The sequence below is a fragment of the Plecotus auritus genome (assembly GCF_963455305.1).
Source record: "Plecotus auritus genome assembly, chromosome: 6".
Classification (NCBI taxonomy): Eukaryota; Metazoa; Chordata; class Mammalia; order Chiroptera; family Vespertilionidae; genus Plecotus; species Plecotus auritus.
In genome coordinates, this window is record NC_137773.1 from 83,279,236 (window position 1) to 83,300,078 (window position 20,843).

The 20,843-nt window shown below is 56.1% G+C and overlaps 1 protein-coding gene across 3 annotated transcripts; it reads right to left on the minus strand.

Moving 5' to 3' along the window:
* Nucleotides 1–3,570: 3,570 nt before the first annotated feature.
* Nucleotides 3,571–16,019, minus strand: MKNK2 (MAPK interacting serine/threonine kinase 2). 3 transcript variants are annotated; one of them, XM_080674258.1, is made up of 15 exons: nt 15,840–16,019; nt 15,559–15,693; nt 12,736–12,823; nt 12,535–12,636; nt 12,354–12,451; nt 10,322–10,401; nt 9,537–9,610; nt 9,159–9,263; nt 8,940–8,995; nt 8,733–8,828; nt 8,085–8,279; nt 6,679–6,843; nt 5,994–6,037; nt 5,574–5,714; nt 3,571–3,596 (listed from the first exon to the last, which is right to left on the minus strand). In XM_080674258.1, the coding sequence occupies exons 2-15, from the start codon at nt 15,607–15,609 to the stop codon at nt 3,590–3,592; spliced, it is 1,302 nt and encodes a 433-aa protein (XP_080530384.1). In that variant the 5' UTR covers nt 15,610–15,693; nt 15,840–16,019; the 3' UTR covers nt 3,571–3,589. The 3 variants fall into 3 exon arrangements, with proteins under 3 accessions (XP_080530384.1, XP_080530383.1, XP_080530385.1); XM_080674257.1 differs by lacking the exon at nt 3,571–3,596 and having other exon boundaries at nt 5,300–5,714; XM_080674259.1 differs by lacking the exons at nt 3,571–3,596; nt 8,733–8,828 and having other exon boundaries at nt 5,329–5,714; nt 15,840–15,978.
* Between the last annotated feature and the right edge of the window lie 4,824 nt (nt 16,020–20,843).

Here is a 20,843-nt window from a genome sequence, read left to right on the forward strand (position 1 = left end):
TGAGTCACTGGGATGATGGCATCGGGTCAGGAGTGACCCGGACTGGAACCCACAACTGTTATATGGCCCCGGCTCCTGCAGGGTGGGCGCCACTTTGAATGTACAGATAAAACTCCGGCGATGCCAGAGCATCCCGTCTGTCATTTTGGGAATCTGTCCTGGGGACTTGCTAACCTCTTGCTGGAAAGTCTCCCAAGGGCCTTTGGCACGGGCGTCCTGGGACCCCAGACTCCGGAAGGTTCCTTGGCCCCGAGCCAAGTGCGCATCACAGGGCAAGCTCCCTGTCGTTGGTACCTGAGCCTTCTGCAGTCTCACAGTAGGTCACAAAAGGGAAACTGAGGCAGGGGACGAGAATAAGCTGTTGCCCTCACATTCCATGAGGGGAAACTGAGTCTCCATGAGAGACATGATGGAAATGCCAGGCATCTTCTAGGGTTGCCCCCAAACCCCAAACCCTACATGGGGAGGGGCACTATGCGGCTTTGACAGAGGGAACGAATGCAGCCCAGAGTGGGGACCAGAGCCACCGGGCTCCAGCCACCTGTCCTCCCCTTCCCTTGCCCCAGCCAGCTCATCCCATCAAGCTTGAACTATGGGACATCCGTCCTCATATCTGACTTGATTCCATCACACTTTGCTTTAAACCCGTTTCTCAGCCCTGGCCCGGTGGCTCAGTTGGTTGGAGCTCTGTCCCTGCACCCAAGGGTTGCAGGTCTGATTCCCAGTCGGGGCATGTGCCTATGCTGCCAGTTTGATCCCCACTTGGGGCACATATGGGAGACAGCCAATCGATGTTTCTCTCATACATTGCTGTTTCTTTCTCCCTCTCCTCCCTGCTCCTCCCCGCCTCATTTCTCCCCCCTCCTCTCTCTAAAAATCAATAAAAAACATATCCTTGGTGAGGATTTTTTAAAAAGCACATAAACCCATTTCTCCTCCTTCCAATGAGTCCAAGACCAGGACGGACCACCAGGTTTCCTCTGGAGATGGGAGAATTAAGGAGGACACTGTATGGGGTGATTCACAGGGAGCGCTTGTCAAGGGGATTAGTGACAATGACATGAACGAAAGCTTGCACAAATCCCTACGTCTGGGAGGAGATGCCTGTGCTGGCCTCCTCCCCACCCCGCAGGGTGATAAGTCATTCCTTGGTGCATTTATTGAGTACTTACTGTGTACCAGACTCTACACAAATTTGGTCCCATCATCCTTTCCATTTTTATTAAGAAGGAAGTCACCCTTTTAAATTCAATGGCATTTAGTACATTTACCATATTGTGCAACCATCACCATCACTTCTTATCTAGTTCCAGAATGTTCCACCACCCCCAAAAGAAGCCCATCCCCATCAGCAGTCACTCCACATCCCTCCCAGCCTCCGAAAACCATGAACCCACTTCATGTCTCTACGGACTTGCCTGTTCTGGACATTTTACATAAATGAAATCACTGTGACTTTTCATGTCTGTCTTCTCTCACTTTATTAAAATAAATAAATAAATAAATAAATATTTTTTAAAGTTTTAGGTTTAGCCCTGGCCAGTGTGGCTCAGTTGGGTGGAGTGTTGTCTCATACACCAAAAGGTGGGGGGTTTGCCCTAGCCAGGTTTGCTCAGTGGTTAGACATCAGCCTGCAGACTGAAGAGTCGAGGGTTCAAGACCCAGTCAAGGGCATGTACCTTGGTTGCAGGCTTCATCCCCAACCCTGGTCAGGGCATGTGTGGGAGGCAACCAATCGAGGTGTCTCTCTGACATCAATGTTTCTCTCTCTCTGTCTCTCCCCCTCTGCTCCACTCTTTCTAAAAAATCAATGGGGAAGAAAAAATCCTTGGGTGAGGATTAACAACAACAAAGGTGGGGGGTTCAATTCCCAGTCGGAGCATGGGGAGGCAACCAATAGATGTTTCTCTCTCATCTCTCTCCCTTCCTCTAAAAAAAAAAAACAAAACAAAAAAAACAACAACAACAAAATGACACATATCTTGAATAAGGGTTAAAAAAAGTTTTAGGTTTACAGGAAAACTGTGCCATTAGTGCAAATAGTTTCCATAGCCCTGCCTGTTCCTCCTATTATTAGCATCGAACATCAGCATTGCCACTGTCTTGTCAAGGGGAGTGTGGAGCAGCTTCCCGTCACAGATGTGATTTTGACAGTTCTGTGCTGGGACTTGTGAGGCCAGTGCCTGTGGGCAGCTGAGGAGCCCAAGCTGGCGTCTCCATTTACCCAGGTGGAGACTGGGCCCAGGGGCCAGGGCAGCCAGTCACCAGCCTGGGAAAGGCTCCCAGCTGCTCCAGTTCCGGGATTTCCCTGTTGCTCCCGGAGGAGAGGTGGAAGGGCGGGATCTACCAAGAGGAAACTACCAACATACAATCCACAGCAGAGGCTCAGAGAACAGGCTGTGCCTGGCTGCAGGACTTGGCAGGCAACAAGGGGCAGGGAGCGGTCATTGGCATGGCTTGGTGGGGCTGGGCAGGGCTCTGTGCCACCTAGGAGGGTGGTGGCTTGGCATGTAGCAGCCACCCCTCCTTGCCCACACACCTATGCCAGGCTGGGAAAGGGACAAGCGAGGGGCCTGGGGGAACTGAGATGGAATCTTTGGGGGCTGAGTGGGGGCCAGGAGACCAGGCTGGGCTGTTGCCCTGGCTCAGGAGAGGGTAGCTGTGGGGTCTGAGAGGAAGGGTCTAGGCAGCTGAGCAAATAAATTCAGGGGGCGGGGCACAGGCTCAAGTGTGTCCAGGTTTCCTACTGAAGGGCCAGGTGGAAGGTGTGCCACCTGCTGATCTCAGGTTTCTAGACAGGAGGGGTGACCTACTGCACCTCATGTCGCAGGGATCCCTAGTGCCTATTACCTTGCCAGGCGTGCCTTCTCTCCAGACAGCCGAAAGCCCCCTTCTCACCCCGCATCCAGGCTGCCCGTAGGTGCTGGCAGGCCACCTCCTCACCATGCCTGGTGTTTGCCATTTTGTGGTCTACTGGCACCACCCCCACCAGGCTTGTCATCCCTCATCTGACTGGCTTAGAGGGTGACAATGGTTTATTGAGTCCTTCAGATCCCATCCACACTCCACACGGGGGCAAAAATGGTCCTTCCAAAAGCCACATCCGATCAGGTCTCTGCCCTGCTCACATCCCTTCCGTGGTGTCCACCCAGGAGAAATGAACACGTCCACATGTGAAATGTTTGCCATTTGTTTCCACAAGTGAACACCTGTGCACATGTCCACAGAAGCATGGCTCACTGCGGCCAAAACCGGTAACACGGACAGATGAGTGAACACAATGTGCTCCACCCAGACACTGGAGTGCTCCTCAGCCACGAACAGCAGGAAAGCATGGGCACTAATGTGGATGAGCCTCGCACATGCTCAGTGAGAGCCTGTCACAGAAGGCTCCCGGGGCCAACACTGATGGGTCACCCAAGGATCGCCTACCCCCACCCTCACAGATCCCACAGACAAGCCAATCCCACATGCCCTGTCCAAATTCCTAAGCCACAGCATCACTGACAATGAATGGCTTAGGGCCACTAGGTTTGGGACAGCTTGTTATACAGCAACAGAAAACCAGAATGAGCTTTTGTGAGTTTTATTAAATCCTTATAAAACAGAATACAAAATTCCGGCATTGACAGTTGGTGTCAAGGAAAACTTTTGAGCTGTATCAGTTTACCTGGTACAGTGGAGTTAAAGTGCTTGGATGTCTTTCCCCCACTTTTAAAGAAAATTGTCTTTTTTTAAATATATTAACATGGAAACACTGCCAGTCCCCCTTCCCTCAGCACCAGAGCAGCCTAGCAGCCTGGGACACCCTGGGACCCAGGCCCTCCTTCACAGTGACGGTTCTGGCCAGCCCTCCCGGTTGCCCTGTAGATGTGATGGGGGAAGAGTAAGTAGCTGTCCCACCTTTGAGAAGAAAATGCTGCTCACAGTCAGCTTTCCAGACTGAACTGACCACACCACCTGTAGCCAGTGAGGCCCCAGTTCTTTAACAAAAAGGCAGAATCCCCAGTCGTGATACATGGAATCACTAATGGGCAAGAAATGATGGAGGTGGGGGTGGCCGCCCACCCTGGGGTCTTTGGAAAGACCAGTCCACAGATTAGGTGGCCAGAAAGGCATCAGCCCCCAGACTGCAGCAACTGTACAAGACTTGGTGGGGGAGGCAGTGTCTGAGCCCCCCAACCCACAAGGCCCCCTGACATTCAAGTATTCTTCAAGAACAGGAAAAGGAAGTCAACTGATGTTCTTAAAATACTAATGAAACAGGATGAAAACTAGATGCCAGAGGGCTATCCAGCTGGCCTGCCTAAAAGACCCAGCCAGAGCCCAGGCCCAGCTGCCCTGAAGAGGGCTGGGGGCCGCCCACTGGCAGAAACACGTGTGCATGAAGGAAGAGGGAGCTTGTATTGCATAGTGTTTCCCACCTAAGGACAAAGAGGGGTGTCAGGGTCTCCTCGAGCCCAGCAAGTCACTAGACATCTGACCTGGACTCTGGGGTGGGGAGGTGGAGGACAGAGGTTCCTGGGTGCCTGAGAGAGGCCATTCCCCTCAAGGTGGGCAGAGCAGGAATGCTGCCTTTGGGAGTGGGGGATTCACTGGGAACCTGCGTCAGCCCTGGCTCTACGGAGGGGAGGGGACAGGGCTGGCAGAGCTTCCATGTCAACTCAAGGGTCGACTGGGGGCAGGACGTGGCCATGGTCAGACTGAGCCCTGAGAAGGGGCACTGGGGTGCCCGGGGTGGGGGATCTATGGGTCCCCCATGTTGGCTGACGAGTGCCTGTCCAGCCCCTCCCATTCCTCCAGTGCCCCTCGCCCCACCCCAGGTAGACAGAGGCCCATGGAGAGGGTGGGGAGTAGTGGTAATGGGTGCAGCCCCTCCCCTGTCAGCTGCAACTGAAGGTTAAGGTTCTCAATCAGGGGTGGGGTGAGGTGAGGCTGTTCACTCCACCTGCCCACACCCAGGACCCCCCTGGCCACCAGGGTGCCTTTCGGGTGAAAGGAGGTGCAGGGTTAGTCTGGCCTTGAGAACACTAAGGGCAGGGAAGGGGGAGGGGCGCAGGTGTGTTCCCGGGTCCCCCAGCTCTGGAAGACAGCAATGTCCTCCTCTCCTGAGTCACATTGGGCAGGGACCATGGGCACAAGGCCTTTCACAGTACAGCTGAGCCTGTACGGCCAGGGTGGCAGGGTGGGGGCATGCGCAGCACAAGTGCCCTCTGCTCTTCTCCCAGGGTGCCTGTTTACTTTTAACACCATTCAAAGGAAAAAAATGGGGGTGGGGGGCAGAAAAAAAAAAGGAAAACCCAACAGCAAAAACTTTATATAAAAAGATACCCCCCAGCTGAGCTGAGCACAGCACCTCAGAACCCAAGGAGGGGGGGTGTAGCACAGCCTGCTGGTCACTGGCTGGCAATAGCTTAAAAAAAATCTTGAGATCTGATGGGGGAGGGGGTGACCTATGTACAGAAGAAGGGAGGGGTCATGCATGGTCCCCCACCAGGACCACGGGGGCTGCAGAGAGGCTGGCTCGCTGCCGCCGCTGGGCCAACTTGGACTGGGATGGTGGGGACAGATGCAAGTAGCGTGAGGTAGCTCGGATGACCACGGGCTGGCCCTGTCCCACCTCCTCCAACGCATCCTCCTCACGCTGGGCCAGCTGCCGGTTCATGGCGATGGCCTCAGCTGCGAAGGAAGTGAGGTCTTTGGCACAGCTGTTCCTGCGGACAAGATGGGACAGTCACCAAGGAAGGGGAGGTGGCTGCCAGGTATACCCTCTGCTTCCCTTGGGACCCCAGGGTCTGTGCAGTGCCCTGGAGGAGGGGCTATGGACCCAAGCTCCCCCTCCCCCCAGCCTGGGACCTAATCCACCACCCCTACAAGGACACCCAGTTCTTGAATGGCTTCCCCTACAACTTAAAGATAACTTATTTTGTATTTTTTAAAGACCTTAACTTTTAACCTCCCCTCTCCAACCTGAGACCCCACGCAGGCCTCACCTCTGCAGAACCATGGGCGTGGGCAAGGTGTTCTCCGGGGCGCACTGCAAGGAGACCAGAGAAGCAGGTCTAGAGAACAGAGCCCGGCTCATCCCTCCTACCCAGGGCCCACCCTCCCAGGTCCCCAGCTGGCTCTGACACCAACAGGGGCCGGTGGCTCCCCAGGCCTACCTGCTCACCAGCCACCCTGCCTAACCACTCCCAGCCCAGCCCCTCCCTTCTCAATCCACGGGTTGCCTCATATTCCCAGCAGGAGTTCAGAGCCCCTTCTACTAGCTGGCTTGAGCAGGCAATCCTTTCTCCCATAGGCCCTCTACCCTGGTGGCCCCAGCTTGGATGACCATTGGCAAGGACAAACACCAGGCTCTTCTGGGATCGGAGGGGATAGAGTCCTGTCTGAGGCTGGCCACCCACCCGTCTGCCCTGTGGCTGAGCTGAGCTTGCTCGCCTCTAGGGCACAGGCCAGGGATTTGCTAAGTAGCTCCTGCAGCCAGCAGATGGGGAAGATTTCATAACTGTGCCTGGGCCCCCAGAAAATAACTGTGACTGACCTCTAGACCCACATCACAACAAGGAGTCCTGACACTGGGCCCCAAGGGTTCTCCAGCACTTGTTCTGAGCCACAGCCCCAGCCCACTAGAGACAAGGACCCATGCCTAGCTACCCCCAGGGGGCTGGCACTCACCCCCTGCACCCAGGGGTGCTGCAGGACCTGCGCAGCGCTTAGCCTCTGCTTGGCGTCTCGAACCAGCAGCTTTGAGATGAGGTCTTTGGCAGCGAAGGAGATGTGGGCCCAGTCCTTCTCAGGAAACTCATACTTGCCCTCTTGGATGCTCTCGAATAGCATGTTCTGGGGGAACACATGCAGGAGGGGGTGGCTGCAGCCAAAAGGGTTGAGGCCCACATCCTGATCTCTGATGGGCCAGCCTGGACCCCAAGGGAGCTGGGACACTGCTAAGTTGACAGGCTCTCTCAGGGCCCCAGGCCTGACAGGTGGCCCAAGAACCAGGTGCAAGGACCCCAGATTACTACCCAGACAGCGGGATGGAACTTGAGCCCTGGGATCAGCTGGCAGGATGGGGACACCTGAGGGGCCAAGGAAGGTGAGGAAGAAAGGTCTGGGGGGCCCTAGCCAGTTTGGCTCCGTGGATAGAGCATCAGCCTACGGACTGAAGGGTCCCAGGTTTGATTCTGGTCAAGGGCACACAAGTTGCAGGCTCAATCCCCGGTAGGGGGCGTGCAGGAGGCAGCCGATCAATGTTTCTCTCTCATCATTGATGTTTTTCTCTCTCTCCCTCTTCCTTCCTCTCTGAAATCAATAAAAATCATTTAAAAAAAAAAAGAGAGAGAGAGAGAAAGGGCCCTAACTGGTTTGGCTCAGTGGATAGAGCGTCAGCCTGCGGACTGAAGGGTCCCAGGTTCGATTCCGGTCAAGGGCATGTACCTTGGTTGCGGGCACATACCCGGTGGGGAGTGTGCAGGAGGCAGCTGATCGATGTTTCTAGCTCTCTGTCCCTCTCCCTTCCTCTCTGTAAAAAATCAATAAAATGTTAAAAAAAAAAAAAAAAAGAGAGAGAGAAAGGTCTGCCCTGACCGGTTTGGCTCAGTGGATAGAGCATCCGCCTGCGGACTGAAAGGTCCCAGGTTCGATTCCGGTCAAGGGCATGTATCTTGGTTGCGGGCACATTCCCAGTAGGGGGTGTACAGGAGGCAGCTGATCAATGTTTCTCATCAATGTTTCTAACTCTCTATCCCTCTCCCTTTCTCTCTGTAAAAAAAAAAATCAATAAAATATATTTTTAAAAAAATAAAGAGAAAGGTCTGAGGGTAGCTGGTCAGGAGAGCCGACCTCCTAAGGACTCCAGGACACACATGAATCCTGAGCCTCAAATACTGCATAGAAAACAGGCCTCACTCCAAACCACAGGCCTCACCCCACCACAGCTCCCTGACCAAACTGCTCTATGCTGAAAGGCAGGAGACCTAAACCTCGAGAAACCCAGGAAGGTCAGGCAGGCCAACATTACTCTGTGGATGCAATCAATATTCAGGACCAGGGCCTAAGGATTGCACAGGGCAGGGGGTGCGCACCTGGCAGGCCGGGCAAGCCTCACCGCGGTCCCAGCCGCAATCGCTGCCGCAGTGGCCCACAAAGGGTGGGTAGCCACTGAGCAGGATGTAGAGGATGACACCTAGGCTCCAGAGGTCGCAGCGCTTGTCATAGATGCTGGCCTCCTCGCTGAAGGCCTCCACCACCTCAGGGGCCATATACTCTGCAGAGCCGCACTGCGGGGAAGAAGGGGAGCGGTGATGACTAGATGCCATGGGGGAGGGGGACGCCACTGGCCGGGACTTTCCAGTGTAATGTGAGGCAAGGGACCGCCCAGTCACCTGAGCCTGAGCCCTCAATGACTGACAGCTCTGCTCGGCCAATTACAGGCTGATGACGGGTGCCAGCCCGCCCCCACCTGACCACAGCCCCGCCCCAACCCCCACCCTGCCCAATCAACAGGTGCTGGAAGCTCGCCCCTCCCTGCCTGACCGTGGTCCCGCCCCGTCACAGCCAAAGGGCCAATCAGCAGCTGTTGCTAAGCGAAATCCCGAGTTTCAAGGCCCCAGCACAGAGACAAGCTGCCCCACATCTCTCCTGGAGGTCCCAAACCACTTCTTTGGACAGAATGTAATTCTGTCCCCTTGCCCTGCCCCTCCCAGCTCGCCCCTGACCGCGTGGGTCCTCACTGGGGTTAGCAGCTCCGGGGTGGAGATGGGGGAGCAGTCCCCATTGAGTTTGATGCCACTGCCCAGGTCAAAGTCGCAGATCTTAACGGGGGAGACCTGGGAGGGGATTAGGAAGCAGCAGTGAAATGAGGTGAGGTGGCTGGAGGTCCTGTCCAGCCTGCACAGGGCCCCATCCCGCAGGGAAGGCCAACCCCCAGTGTCCCTCACCTGGTTGGGGTGCTCACAGAGGATGTTTTCCAACTTTAGGTCCCTGTGGGCGATGCCTGTGGGTAGAACCACCAGGGAGTCAGTGGTGGGATGGGTGTATCTTTAGGGAGTCCTGGGCAGCTGTACTGGGGGCAAGTCTGGACATCCATGGGACCTAGGCATCTTTGGCAGGATGGCAAAAAGTAGGTGGTACCCTGAGCAGCCAACCCCATCAGCCACCTTTGTTGTGCAGGAAATCCAGGGCACTGGCCACGTCCTGTACCACCACGCTGGCCTCCAACTCATTAAAGTGTCGTCGCTTGTGAATGTGGCTTAGGATGGAGCCTGGGGCCGGGTCATAGTGGAGGAAAAAAACATGTAAGAATAACCCCTGTGTCCCCAGGCCACTGCCCAGCACCCACTCCCACCTGGCAGGGAAGCCTCCACTCTGGCTTCCTCGGACCCAAAGTCCTTGACCCCAGCTGCTGTGTGGACAGGAAGCTCAGAGCCCACAAGCCGTCTCTGATGTACAGGACCCTCTGATAGGTCCTTCCGAGGTGGCTCTGAGCCCATAGACCATTAGGACCTAGCTGGATGTGTCTCCCAGGCCCCACATACCGCCCCGCATCTTCTCAAACACCAGGTAGAATCGGTCTTCCTCCTCGAAGAATTCAATCAGCTCTAGAACATTCCTAGGATGGGGGAGGGGGGCAGGACAGGAGTGAGACTTCCTAAGGCCCCTGTACATGCCCAGCTCATGAGGGGTCCACCCCCCCAACACCTCCACCTGCCCACAGGAAGGCTGGGACTGGGCCCACAGGCCTGCTTCCACCTTGCCCACCTCAGACTGCCAGCCTAACACTGGGTCCATTCACAATGGCCTGGAACACAGTAGGAACTCCCTAAATCAGGGATGGGGAACATTCAGCCCTCGGCCTGTTTAAGGCCTAAGAAATCATTTGGTCTGGCCCTGCCAAGGCATTAGGGATGAGTTAATTAAATGTTTGACCAAATATAGCAGGCTTTTTAAAATATGGTTTATTGATTTTAGAAAGTGAGGAAAGGAGAGGGATAGAGAAACATTGATTGGCTGCTTCCTGCACACTGTACCTACTGGGGATGGAGCCCGAAACCTGGGCATGTGCCCTGACAGGAAATCAAACCGATGACCTCTTGGTTCACGGTTCAACGCCCAGCCACTGAGCCACAACCAGCCAGGCAGCAGGTCAATTTTTAAGTTGATAAATTTGTATGGCCCATGAATGATGTTATAAATAGCCAAATGGCCCTTTGCAGATAAAAGGTTCCCCACCCCTGCCTTAAATGCTCGCTGGGGGTAAAGAGGCATTCAGGCCCATTCATCCACTAAAAGATGGCTCAGGGCTGAGGGTGGGTCACATTACCTGTGTCCCTGGCACTGATACAGCATCTCCACCTCCCGGAAAACCCTGCTCCGAATGTGGCCCGGCTGCTTCTCAATGATCTGAAACGTGTGGGGGTGGGGGGACACAGCAGCTGTGTCAGCCAGACTTTCCACAGCCCGAGGGGCCTCCACCAGAAACTTTCCCTGTGCTATACCTGAAACTGTTAAAGCTTTAGACCATTACGATCTAGAAAGCCGAGTTCTCCTATGGGGACCCAGAATCTGCCAGTCAGAACTGCAGCGTCAGCATAAGTAGTGGGCAAGGTATTTCTCAAGTGGCACCAAGAGAGGAGTGAGTGGGACAGGAAAGGCGGGGAGAAGGAGCCGGCCCTATGCACTCCTGATGGAAAAAAGTCTGAGATATATTTGGGGCCTAGGGTCCAGCAAAATACCCCTTCACAGTATCAGCTTCCCTTGGACTAAGCAACCTCCCCTTTATGACCAGGAGATTGGTGGCCACCATGCTGACTTCCACACTATCCAGGGGACTAGAGGGACCTCAGGCACCCGGCTGCCAGTCATGCCATACCCACTTGCTTCTGCACCGAGTCCTGCCTCCCCAGTTCCACACCAGTCTGGGTAGATGTCTGTGACCCCACGAGCCTGCGTGTTTCAGGCCAGCCCAGACTGGCACCCCTGCTCACCAGCAGACACAGCTTCCCAGACCCCAGAGCCTCAGGAAGCCAACACACACTTAAGTCCCCAATCCTTTCTGGCACCCAGGAACTCTAAGAACTAGAGAGTTCTGGGCCCATCCCCAAATGCCCCCCAGCAACCTTGCTTAGAGAGAGGTGGAGTTAGCAGGTGCCTCGGGTCCCCTTTTGCTGGGTGGGTGGACAGGCAGGGTCACCACCTATGTCTGAGGCTTCCTGTGCACCACAGTGGCCTAGAGGAAGGGAATGTAGTATGTTCCACAGGCCAGGCTCCTGCAGCAGGCAGGCACACAAGTCCACTGACCTCCAAGACCTGGGCCTATGCATGCCCATGTGTCTAGTGACACACCTGTCCCAAAGAGGGACAGAAAAAACAGATTCCAGGGCCTCTAGAGACAAAGCCACCAGCCACATCCTTCTACAATAACTGAACCTCATCCTGTCCCTTGGGAATCTGGCTAGGACCCCACTTCATAGAGAATACTGCAGTCCCTCAGGGGAGGGAGATGGCCTTATGGGAGATCAGACACAGTGTGACTCAGAGCCTCAATTTCCCTACTTGTCAAACAGTGACAGTAAGTCAGGCTGCCCAGCAGGTCCTTAGGAGAAAGATCCTCAGAGACACACTGGATACTCAGAAGGTACTCCATTCTTAGTGTCCAATTCTCCTGCACCATCACCCCCACTCTACCTGGGAGCTTCCAGAGGGCAGGGACCACAGCTGCCTTTGTCACTGTATTTCCACCAGGGCATCTGGTTAGCACTGCTTGCCAGGGAGTACCTGACCTCCCTGCCTGGGCAGCCAGCCTCCTGTGATCCCACCTAGTTCAGAAACAGGGTCACGAGAGAAGCCTGGAAGGTTTCTTGGAATGCAGGGTTCAATAATCTAGCCAGACAACAGAGGTCACAGGGCCACAGCTCCCAGGGTGTACCCTGGGTCAGAGGCCATATGGGCATGAAGGAGGCTCTGCCCTGGTCTCCCTAAATGCTAAGACCCCTGGGCCCTAAGTATGGCGTTGCTTTTTAATCCTAGTAACCAATATGGATAAAGCACTAGTTGTGCCTGGGGACCAGCCTGAAGTAACCCAGCAGGTGAACATTAGCTTTGACCAAAGCCCCCTCAACCCCCATCCCAAATGGTCACTCTGGCACCTGGTCTGCGGCCACCTGCATTAGGGGCCAAACTTCATGGTCACTTCCCATCTCTGCTTCAACTTGGGGCTCAGCCCAGGCTGACCTGGATTCTAGGGGTCATTTTTAGACACTGGCTTTCCCCAGTTGTGAGTCCAGGAGCTTGAATGCCAGATCCCAGGCATTGCTGGGGAGAGGTAAGGGGACAGATGAGGGTGTTGTGCTTACCTTGACTGCATACTCCTGGTTGGTGATGAGATTGATGCAGGTCTGCACACGGGCATGGGCGCCCTCCCCAAGCACATCCTCCTGTAGCTGGTAGACATCTGGAGAGCAGAGATGGCAGTGAGAGCTGTCCTGGGTGACCTAGTCACTTCCCCCTATCCCCAGCCCTGCCCACCCCACTCACCTTCGAACCTGCCTGAGAAGCTGTCAGTTGCCCGACACCGCTTCTTCTTCTTGCCCCTCTTCTTGGCGTCTGGGATGTCAATGGGCTGGCTCGTGGGCATATCTGCATCAGGAGACCCGGGCGTGAGGCCCACTTGGCCCCTGTGGCTCTCAGGCCCCACCTGACCCTCACCCACAGTCCCCTCCCTTCCAGGCCCCTCACCAGGGCGGGCTGGGCACTCCAGGCTGAAGTCAGTCTCTCCGGGGTGGGCCTGCTCTAGGGAGAAGGCCAGCTCGAAAGGATTCTGCCCCTGTAGTAGAGAAGAGAGAGCTCTCAGGCCATATTGCTGTCAGAACTGTTCCATTACAGAGTGACCCAGCCCTGTGTACATATGCCAAAGGGGTGAAAGCCTGGCTTCGCCTGACCATGAAGAAATAGCCCTTCTACCCCCAGCCAGGGCTCTTGGGGCCACCAAGTTTAGGGTGTGCAGGGTGGAGGGGGTGCAAGTTACTGTGGCACCTTGGTTTGTTCACCTGGAGAATGGGGTCAGCAGTCTGGAGATCAAAGGCAAAGAGCAGTCAGTGGGAGGTGAGTCACCAGCTCTAGGGCGGGGATCCCCGCTAGCTGCCCTGCCTGCTTTCCCACGGCCTTGTGGGCTCAGCCCTCCCTGTGTCAAGGGGTGCCATCACCCTTCCTGCCTTATGCTGCTTTCTCCTGTCTCACCAATCCCCCAGAGGCTTACAGGAAAGCTATCCATGGGCTCCAGCATGAACACTGGGCTGTTCTCTGCCTGGGCCACAGCCTGCACTGTCCTGTTCACCCCCAGAAACCCCCAGGAGTGAGCCCCACAGGCTTAGTGCCCAGTGAAGAAACCAACCCTGTTGGAGTGGGGCCTGCTCAAGATCACTGGGTGGCCCCCAAAACTGGGGGGAGGGCACTAGATCCTGCCCAAAGACAGGCATGCCAGAAATTGGATAAATCGCTTATGGGGCAAAACAAAAGGCTGTTAGGATAAATGCCATTTCTGCAGAGCAAAAGATCTTGTATAAGGGCTGACAGTCCCTCCAATAAAGGCTGAGAGACACTGAGGCCTGGCCAGGTTCCTTTAGAAGTTAGTTCTAATTAGCTCCCAACATCCTGATGGACCAGGCAGCCAGGGCCCTGGTGGGCACAGAGGGGGCCTGTATACATAATTGTGGTGTTATGGCCGATGCTGGGTGACCTGGGCCAATCACTGCCCTTCTCTGGGCCTTGTGACAGCAGGGGCTGGGGTTGTGGCAGGAGAATCATCCAACAGAGAAGGAACTCCAGGAGAGCCCCAAAAAGACCTGGAGGGGCCCGCTCTGCCAGGCCAGATTCCTGTAGACAGGAGGCCCGGAAGCCAGGCCAGCTGCAGAGGGTGCAGGCAGAGGTCAGAGGGAGCAGCTGAAAAACAGGCGGGCCCTCCCAGCCTCCCTATTCACCCTGCAGATAGTTGCTAGGAGGTGCAGGAAGGAAGGAGGAAGGGGGCACTGAAGCCAGCCTGCTGATGCTCATCCAGCAGTCCCTGTTCCTGCCCATTGAGGAGTCTGGCTCCCGTGAGGACTGCAATCAATGCTCTGATAAGTCTCCGTCCTTCTACCTGGAAGGAGTGGCTCCAGGGTGGCCACAAAAGGGGATTAGGATGGAGAGTGGACGTCAGGAAGCTGCCCCCAACAATCAAGTAAAGGCTCTAGGGCCCAAAGGGGCCAAACGTGGGTCTCCTCAGCAATCCCATACATCTCTCCCAGACCCCAATTCAGAAGAGCTGGACCCTGGAGGGCCACTTTAGAGCCAAGATTCCCTGTCCCATGTCCCCACTCCCTCCCTTGGGACTCGCACAGTCCCACCTCAGCACAGGGCATGCACAGGTCCTGGGTGGCCTGCAAAGGCCAGACTTCAGGCCTAAGCAGTGTAGGCGGGCCAGGCCCAGGGCTGGCTGTGGGCCTTTAGTCAGCAGGCCTTGGCAGGAGGCAGCTGGAACCATCCAGAAAGTTTGAGTATGCTTTGACCGCAGAGCTGGCCCTGCCCACTGACCCTGTCTGAGCTCAGACACAGTCCCAGGAGTTAACAGACCACCGTCAGTGACATCTTGGGTCTACCACCCTTCCACCCAGCCCTGGCCACTTGGGACATGCCAAGGCTGTCACTACCCTGGAGTGGAAGCTAGGATGACAGGCGTGTGTACCGGGTGGGGCGCTGGCAGGTGAATGCTGGCTGGACAGGCCTGGGAATTCTAACCCAAACACACCAGGCTGGCTCCTCCCACACTGGTGTCCAACTTGCCCACACACACACACACACACACACACACACACACACACACAGGTCCTGCCTCCTCTGCAGGGCAACAGGTTCCTGCCCAAGGAGGCCCAGGAAAGCCATTACATAACTCAGCAGGAGGGTGGGGTGGCTGCTGACATCACTGCCTCCCCTGGGCCAGGCCTCATGGGGCCCCGGCCCAGCACCTGCCAAACGACCCTAGACTTGCTCATTTGAGACTAGAACTCGGAAGCCTTGGGTCCCCCTCAGAGACTTCCCATTCCAACAGGAAACAGGACTTGGGTCTGGGAGGTGCATGTCTGGGGGTCATCCAATCCACACACACCCCTACTCTGCAGGCCACTTAGGAGGGCATGTTTGTCGGGGTAGGAATCTGCAACCCTGTCTGGCCTTTCTGGAGAGTAGACCTCACAGACCACAAGGTGCTGGGGACAGGACTCTAGCCGGCTGACGCCCCACCCAGCACTATACACCTGGCTGAGGTTTGCAGGGGACACACAGCCAAGGGCCCCACGGACAAGGGCCCCCCGACCCACCTCGGGTTCCTAGAGGAAAGACCTGAGACCTCAGGGTCCATCAGACTGGCCTGTGGTCGCACGCACGCCAGGGGCAGCGCCAAGGCCAAGGCCAAGGCGGGGGACGGGCACCAGGCCTGGGGGATCCTGAGGGCGAGCTCCGCGCCCCTCCCACCGGCCACTCAGGTAGTCCAGCCCGCGGCGCCCACCAAACCAACCCGGCCCTCACCTTGAACGAACGATGGAAGCCCTGAAGTTCGGCTGTTTTCTTCTGCACCATCTTCTGTCCGGGCCCCGCCAGCGGGGGAGGGGACGCAGGGCCCGGGGGGCGGCCCGTGGGCGGGGGGCGGCCGGGGAAAGGACCCTGCAGGCGGGGGCAGACAAAGAAGGGCGTGAGTGGCCACGGTCGGCGCACCGAGAGTACAGGCCCAGGCAGCAGGGTTCCGCGGGGCCCGATCCCCGCGCCTGAGTCGGGGCCAGGCCAGGCCGGGGTCTCTGGGCCGTACTCACTGGGGTCGGGCTTGGGGCGGGGGCGCTGTTTCTTCGCCTCCGCCGACTGAGACGCGCAGTCCGGATCCCGCTGCGCGGACCGCGTGGGGAATAGTGCCGCCGCCGCCACGACCACCACTACCGCAGAGCCATCCACCAGAGCCACCACCGCCGCCGCCGCCGCCGCCGCCGAGTGGAGTCTCGCGCGCAGCGCCGCCTCCGCCTTTATGGGCCAAGCCAGGCCCCGCCCCCAACGTAGGGCCCGCCCCTCAGTCCCCGCCCACACGCGCGCGGCGGGGGCGGGGTTGGAAGGGCGCTCTGGACCGGAGTGCGGCTGCGTGCTCTGGCCTTGGGGCGTGTCTCTGCGGCTTGCGTTGTGCGGCGAGCGTGGCTCCGGGCGCGTTAGCTAGAAAGGGTTTCGGCTGCTATGCGAGGGATTGTCTGAGACTCGGGACTCCTGCGGGGGTCTCGAGACAGAGGCGGAGCCCGGCCCTGCCCCCTTGCAGCTCCCCCAGTGTGCCGGCCGGGGGCCTAGGATACACTGACTCCTTTTGGCGACACTCCTGCTCTAGAACCTGCCTTGCAGCTCCCCATCCCGGTCTCGGCAGCCCCATATGCACACAACATGCTTTGAACTCCCCAAGAGGTCATCCCGTTGTTGGCAGGGAAAAGGGACCACAGTGGGGGATAGGTACTAAGGTCTATGCAGGATCCTTCCTCCGTCCTGCAAAGGAGCGTTTCTTCTGGACTGATGCGGTGGGGAGCCAGGACAGGAGGTAAAACAATTCCGTATTGGCTGGAACACCCGACCCAGGTTAAGATAGTCAGCCCTGGCCAGCTGCCTGTCACCCCAGCAAGGTTGAGCAAAGTCCTCAGACCCTGTGCCCTCTAAGCTCCAGCTTGTTCTTCCAGAAGCTTATGGCCACCCAACCCCAAACTCTGCCAACCAGGCCCAGCTGACCTAAAGCTCGACTGTCCCTTCTCTGACAGCCGCTTCTATTTATATGCTGCCCCCCAAAACCACAGCTCAGGCTGCAGGAGCTGTGAGGCCTCATCTCAGCCAGCCCCCTGGTCGTTTAGAAGAACCTCCCCAGCCAGCCCCTCCATGTGTGTGTGTTTGTGCACGTGTGTGTGTGTGTGTGTGTGTGTGTAGACACATACATTGGCTCCAGGTGCCTGGGGTGGGGCTGCCAGACCTGCCTGCCCAGGAGAAGCCATGGGCCCCTCCTCATCCTCCCCACCTCTCTCCTGCCACCCTTCCTCCTGTATTTATGTAATCACCTGCAGGTCTTCATACACTTCTGGATGGTAAGGTGGGTACAGATGGGCCACTGCCCTTCCCCAGAAGGTCAGCTCCACGAGAGCACAGTTCTGTCCACTGCCCAGCACAGGGCCTGGCACACAGGCAGGAAGTACTCACTGAATATTGCTGAAAAGAAGGAATGTGTTTGAGCATTTGCAAATGTGTTCATGTGCACGTGTGTGTGTATGTGTGTGTGTGTGTGTGTGTGTACTTGCATATGGGGATTGTATAAGTGTAATAGCTTCCTGAGGCTGCTGTAATAAAGTACCATACATATGGTGACTTAAAAAAACAGAAATTTGTTCTGGCTGGTGTGGCTCAGTTGGTTGGGGTTGTCCCATGTACTGAAAGGTTGCTGGTTTGATCCCCAGTCAGGGCACATGATGGTTTCAAACTCGATCCCTGGTAGGAATCCTGTAGGAGGCATCTGATTGATGTACTGTCACATTAATGTTTCTTTCTTCTCCCTCTCTATCTAAAAATCAATAAACTATTCTTAAAACACACACACACACACAAATGTATACTCTCACATTCTGGAGACCAGAAACCTGAAATCAAAGTGTTGGCAAGGCCACACCCTCGCCAGAAGGTTCTATGGGAGGATCCTTCCAGCTCCTGGTGGTGCCAACCATCCTTGATGTCCCTTGGCTTGTAGACACAGGAGGCTGAGCACTGGGACTGGCAGGCATCTGTGGGTGCCTTGGCTGTGCTGGCCTAGGTGAGGCAGCCAGCCCCAGCCCCAGCCCAGCCTGCACTAGGGACAAGGAGGCTACTCGTGGGAATCAGGGAAGGAGAAGGACCTCTGTGCCCTGCCTGCCAGCTCTCAGGCCTCAGCTCTGTCCTGCTGCAGGCCCGTCACCAGCCCCAGACAGCCAATACCTGTCATCTTCCTGGAGATGGTTCTCTTTACAGGCCCAGCCACAGAGGTGCCGGGCACCTAGGGGCTGGGGAAGGAGAAGGGCTGGAAGGTTCCTGGGGGCACAGCTGGGCCTTCCCACTCTGCTTTTCCTGGGGCCCTCAGGGATATCCCCTGCCTCAGGGAGGGAGATCCCACCTGCCCCTGTGTGGAAGGAACTTGCTAGGCAGGTGAGGCAGGAAGCCTGGCCCCTACTTCTCAAGCCTTCTCAGTTTTTAGGCAGCAGGTTTTATCTATCCAGGCTGGGGCAGTAACAGTCAGCAAGGGGCAGGTCCAGCCAGGGCTGGTGGGCAGGACAGGCAGGGCCCAGGACAAGGATACTCCCACCAAAGGATGCCAGAGAAAATGGCCAGCCTGAGAGGGGGACTCAGGATTGCCCTGATGGTCCAGAGGCCAGCCTGAGGCTCCCAGGGCAGAGAGAAGGTCCTAGGAAGTGATGACCAAAAAAAGGAGAAACTAGTAGTAAATGCTCTTCCTGCCCAAGTCATGAAGGGGGCTTGACAAGCCTTGGGCTGAAGGTGTAGGGAGCTGGCTCTCTAGGGAGTGCCCTGTCTGCCTCCAGCCAGCTCCTGAGAAGTCCCTCACTTTTACAGGCTGACTCTCAGGGTCACCCCAAAACCCCAGAGGAGACACCAGGCAGGTCCTGACTGCCAGCCCTGGGGCCTCTGCTTCCCCTGAGCAGGAGGAGGCAGGCTGGTGGTGGGTGGGTGGGTGGGGGGGTGATGGTGTCCACTTTGATCTGGTCAGGTAGCTGGAGCCCTGGCATCCTGGGGGCTCAGTCGTGCAGAGTTCACCTCCTGGGAAGTGTCCAGGGAACCCCAGGGCAGCTCAGAACCTCCATAATCAGCCCATAAAAATACAGCATGCCAGTTAAATTTGAATTTCAGATAAACAAAGAATAACTTTTCAGTGTAAGCCCCATGCATAAATAATAATTATTATTAATCCTCATCCAAGGATACTTTTTACCATTGATTTTTAGAGAGAGTGGAAGGGAGGGAGGAAGGGGAGAATGAGAGCCATGGATTGGTTGCCTCTTGCATGAGCCCTGACCAGGGCCAGGGATTGAACTTGCAACTGAGGTATGTGCCCTTAACCAGGAATCGAACTGCAACCCTTCAGTCTATGGCTGACGCTCTAACCCAGTGGTCGGCAAACTCATTAGTCAACAGAGCCAAATATCAACAGTACAACAATTGTAATTTATTTTGAAAGCCAAATTTTTTAAACTTAAACTTCTTCTAATGCCACTTCTTCAAAATAGACTTGCCCAGGCTGTGGTATTTTGTGGAAGAGCCACACTCAAGGGGCCAAAGAGCCGCATGTGGCTCGCAAGCTGCAGTTTGCCAACCACTGCTTTAACCACTTGGCCAGGACCCAAGCAATTATTCATTGTTTATCTGAAAGTCAAATTTAACTGGTGTCCTGTATGTTTTCTGGCAACCCTACCAAGGGGTGACAGTAAACATCTTTGTCCCCCATTTGGTGAATCCTCACCTGAGGATACTTTTCCACTAATTTTTAGAGAGAGTAGGAGAGACAGAAACATTGATGTGAGAGAGAGACATCGATTGGTTCCTCTTGCACGTGCCCAAGTGGGGCCAGGGAATCCAGCCTGCAACCGAGGTACTTGCCCTCAACCAGAAATGAACCCGGGACTCTTCAGTCCTCGGGCTGATGCTCTATCCACTGAGCCAAACCAGTGAGGGCTGTCTCCCAACATTAATTAAAAAAAAAAAAAAAAAAAAAAAAAGCACCAGTTTGGTGTGTGTGCAAGTGCAAGCAGGCTGGGGTGTGTATGTGTGTCTGTGCATGTTCAGAGAGGCACAGCCTGGGTCTGTGTAGGACAAACCCTGTGCATCAGTGGGAGTGGGATGAAGGTGTGGGGGCCATGCACCTACTTGGTATATGCACATGTGAAAGCAGGGGGTGCCCATGCGTGGATCTGGGTGCTGTGGGGCTGATACCATTGCAGTTTCCTCATAAGCCTGTGTCTTTGAGGGGAGCGTCATTCTCTTCTCTGCTCAGAGCCTGGCACCTGAGGCTCAGAATGTTACAGGACTGGCCCTCAAGCACTGAGCTGCTGTGGGAGAAGCCCAAATCTCAACCCAAATTCTAAGCTAGAATCAGGGTATTAGAATCAGGGTCAGCACTAGAGGCTGTGGTGGCTGCGGGTATGAGGGGCAGGAGGAGTCAGTCCTGGGTTGGCATCCAGCCTGGCCTAGACTCCCTGTGCATGTTCCCACCTGTGTGGACCCCCCAGTGACAGAAACCACAAGCCCCAGGAGGTCCCCATATAAATGAGGATCACAGGCTGGGGCCTCTGGCAGTGGGCCATGAGGCAGGAACATCTGATGCAAGTGGCTGTAAGTGTCCCTTCCTGCTGGCTGACTCATGGCTCACTCCATTCCAGTGGCTCAGCAGTCCTGGGGACGGAGCCAGGGCCACAGTCCTCCTTGAGGGTGTAGGGGGTAGGGCAGGGAGAAAGGAAAGCAGGGGTGGGCGTGGCCAGGAGCTACCAGCTGTGGGTGTCTCTGCAGCCTTGGGGCCCACCCCACTGTGATAGGGGATAGTACTGCCCAAGTCCTGCCTCCCAGGGGTCAGTCACTAAAAGTCCCAAAGGCCACCACTCTGCCCGGTGACTGAGGATGGGGCACTTGGCTTATCATCACTTCTCTACCACATCCAAGGCGACACCCAGGTGACTCTTGGGGGAGCCAGGTTTCCTGTTCCCAGCTCCCAAATGGTGACCTGGGGCATCATGTACAAGTGCCCTAGTTTTCTGTGTTTTTTTGATTGAGTT

Excerpts from the sequence above, each read along its gene's own strand:
- MKNK2 (XM_080674257.1), bottom strand. The coding sequence starts at position 15,609 with ATGGTGCAGAAGAAAACAGCCGAACTTCAGGGCTTCCATCGTTCGTTC. Across the intron at positions 12,824-15,558 it reads GCTTCCATCGTTCGTTCAAG|GGGCAGAATCCTTTCGAGCT; the intron begins GTGAGGGCCGGG and ends TCTCTACTACAG. Across the intron at positions 6,038-6,678 it reads AGCACCCCTGGGTGCAGGGG|TGCGCCCCGGAGAACACCTT; the intron begins GTGAGTGCCAGC and ends GTCTCCTTGCAG.